This window comes from Chrysochloris asiatica, unplaced genomic scaffold (genome assembly GCF_000296735.1).
Source record: "Chrysochloris asiatica unplaced genomic scaffold, ChrAsi1.0 scaffold00041, whole genome shotgun sequence".
NCBI lineage: Eukaryota > Metazoa > Chordata > Mammalia > Afrosoricida > Chrysochloridae > Chrysochloris > Chrysochloris asiatica.
In genome coordinates this window covers 12193290-12194538 of record NW_006408559.1, presented here as the reverse complement: position 1 = coordinate 12194538, position 1249 = coordinate 12193290, and the positions used below count along the sequence as shown (strand labels likewise).

General features: G+C 48.0%; 1 protein-coding gene across 1 annotated transcript in view; it reads left to right on the top strand.

The window, feature by feature from the left end:
* The window catches only part of SVOPL (SVOP-like), a 54001-nt gene that overhangs the window by 44420 nt on the left and 8332 nt on the right, over positions 1–1249 (top strand). Inside the window, exon 11 of the mRNA XM_006861239.1 lies at positions 921–1032. Within this exon, the coding sequence (XP_006861301.1) occupies positions 921–1032 (112 nt within the window). The remainder of the gene's footprint in view (positions 1–920; positions 1033–1249) is intronic.

The following is a 1249-nucleotide window of genomic DNA, read 5'->3' as shown; positions in this document are numbered from 1 at the left end:
GTAGATGTTTTGTAGCAAAAAGAGGGGAGTGATTGATTTTGCAGTCTAGGAGCGGAGGTCCCTGGGACCATCAAGGGAGAAGAGCAGAGAGCGGGACCCTACCTAGAGACGCAGTGATGCCAGAGATGGAGGCAGAGATGATGACGTGGAGAGATGGAGCAGCTGGAGACTTTAGATCCAGAGACAGAGGCTTTCAGTATATATCCTTTGGTTGGTTGATGATGCATAGGAGGGGATTGTAACCATGGCAATGAAACGATATACGTAGGATGAATGTAAAACTAATGTTCTCCCATGTAAACTATCACATAATTCACAATAAAACATTTAAATAAAAATTAAAAACAGCAACACCAAAACATCACCAAAAATACAGTACAATGTTATGTTTTAACAAATCCGTGGCACCTTGACATTAATGAAGGACAGCATCAAACACAGGCCTATCAAGTTGATATTTAAATGAACTCGTGGTGTCCCTGGGTGGTGTGCACATGCTCAGCTGCTGACCAAGAGATTGGAGGTCTAAGTCCAGCCAGAGACACCTTGGAAAACAAACCTGGTGACTTACTCATGGTGAAAACCAAACAAACCGCCGTAGAAAATCTTAGGGAGCACAGTTCTACTGTGATGCCCACGATCACCAGGAGTGAGGACCCACTCACTCCAAGGCACTAGTCAAACGTGACAGAGCCCACACCTGAGCGTACGGCGTCCGCACACACACAGGGCTTGGCATGCTGAGCCATGTGTGGAACGTGTGCTGCAGGAGATGTGAGGAGAACGGGACTGGATTCTGGCTGGAACACTCCTGGTGTGTAGATGCAGCTGCTTCTTTCTGAAATTGTGGCCCCACACCACGGCTGATCCATGCTCTTGTTTTCCAAGGCTCTGAGATGGTCTGTGTGCTTGCTTTGTAGTGAATCCTCTGAATATCCTGGGCATCAACTTCCTGGGGAGACGGCTGAGCCTGTCCATCACCTTGGGGTGCACTGCCCTGTTCTTCCTGCTCCTCAACATCTGCACATCAAGGTACTTCTTGCTGTGTCTGCGTGACCATCCAGCTCTAACTGTGGTCTACAACAGGGGCAAGGAGCCCTGGGAGTGTAGTGGGGTATAAGTTGGTCTGCTAACCAAAAGGTCAGCAGTTCAAATCTACTAGCCATTCCAAGGAGAAAGATGAGGCTTTCTGGTCCCATAAAGACTTACAGCTTCGGAAACCCTATGCAGCATTCCTATGCATCAGCAC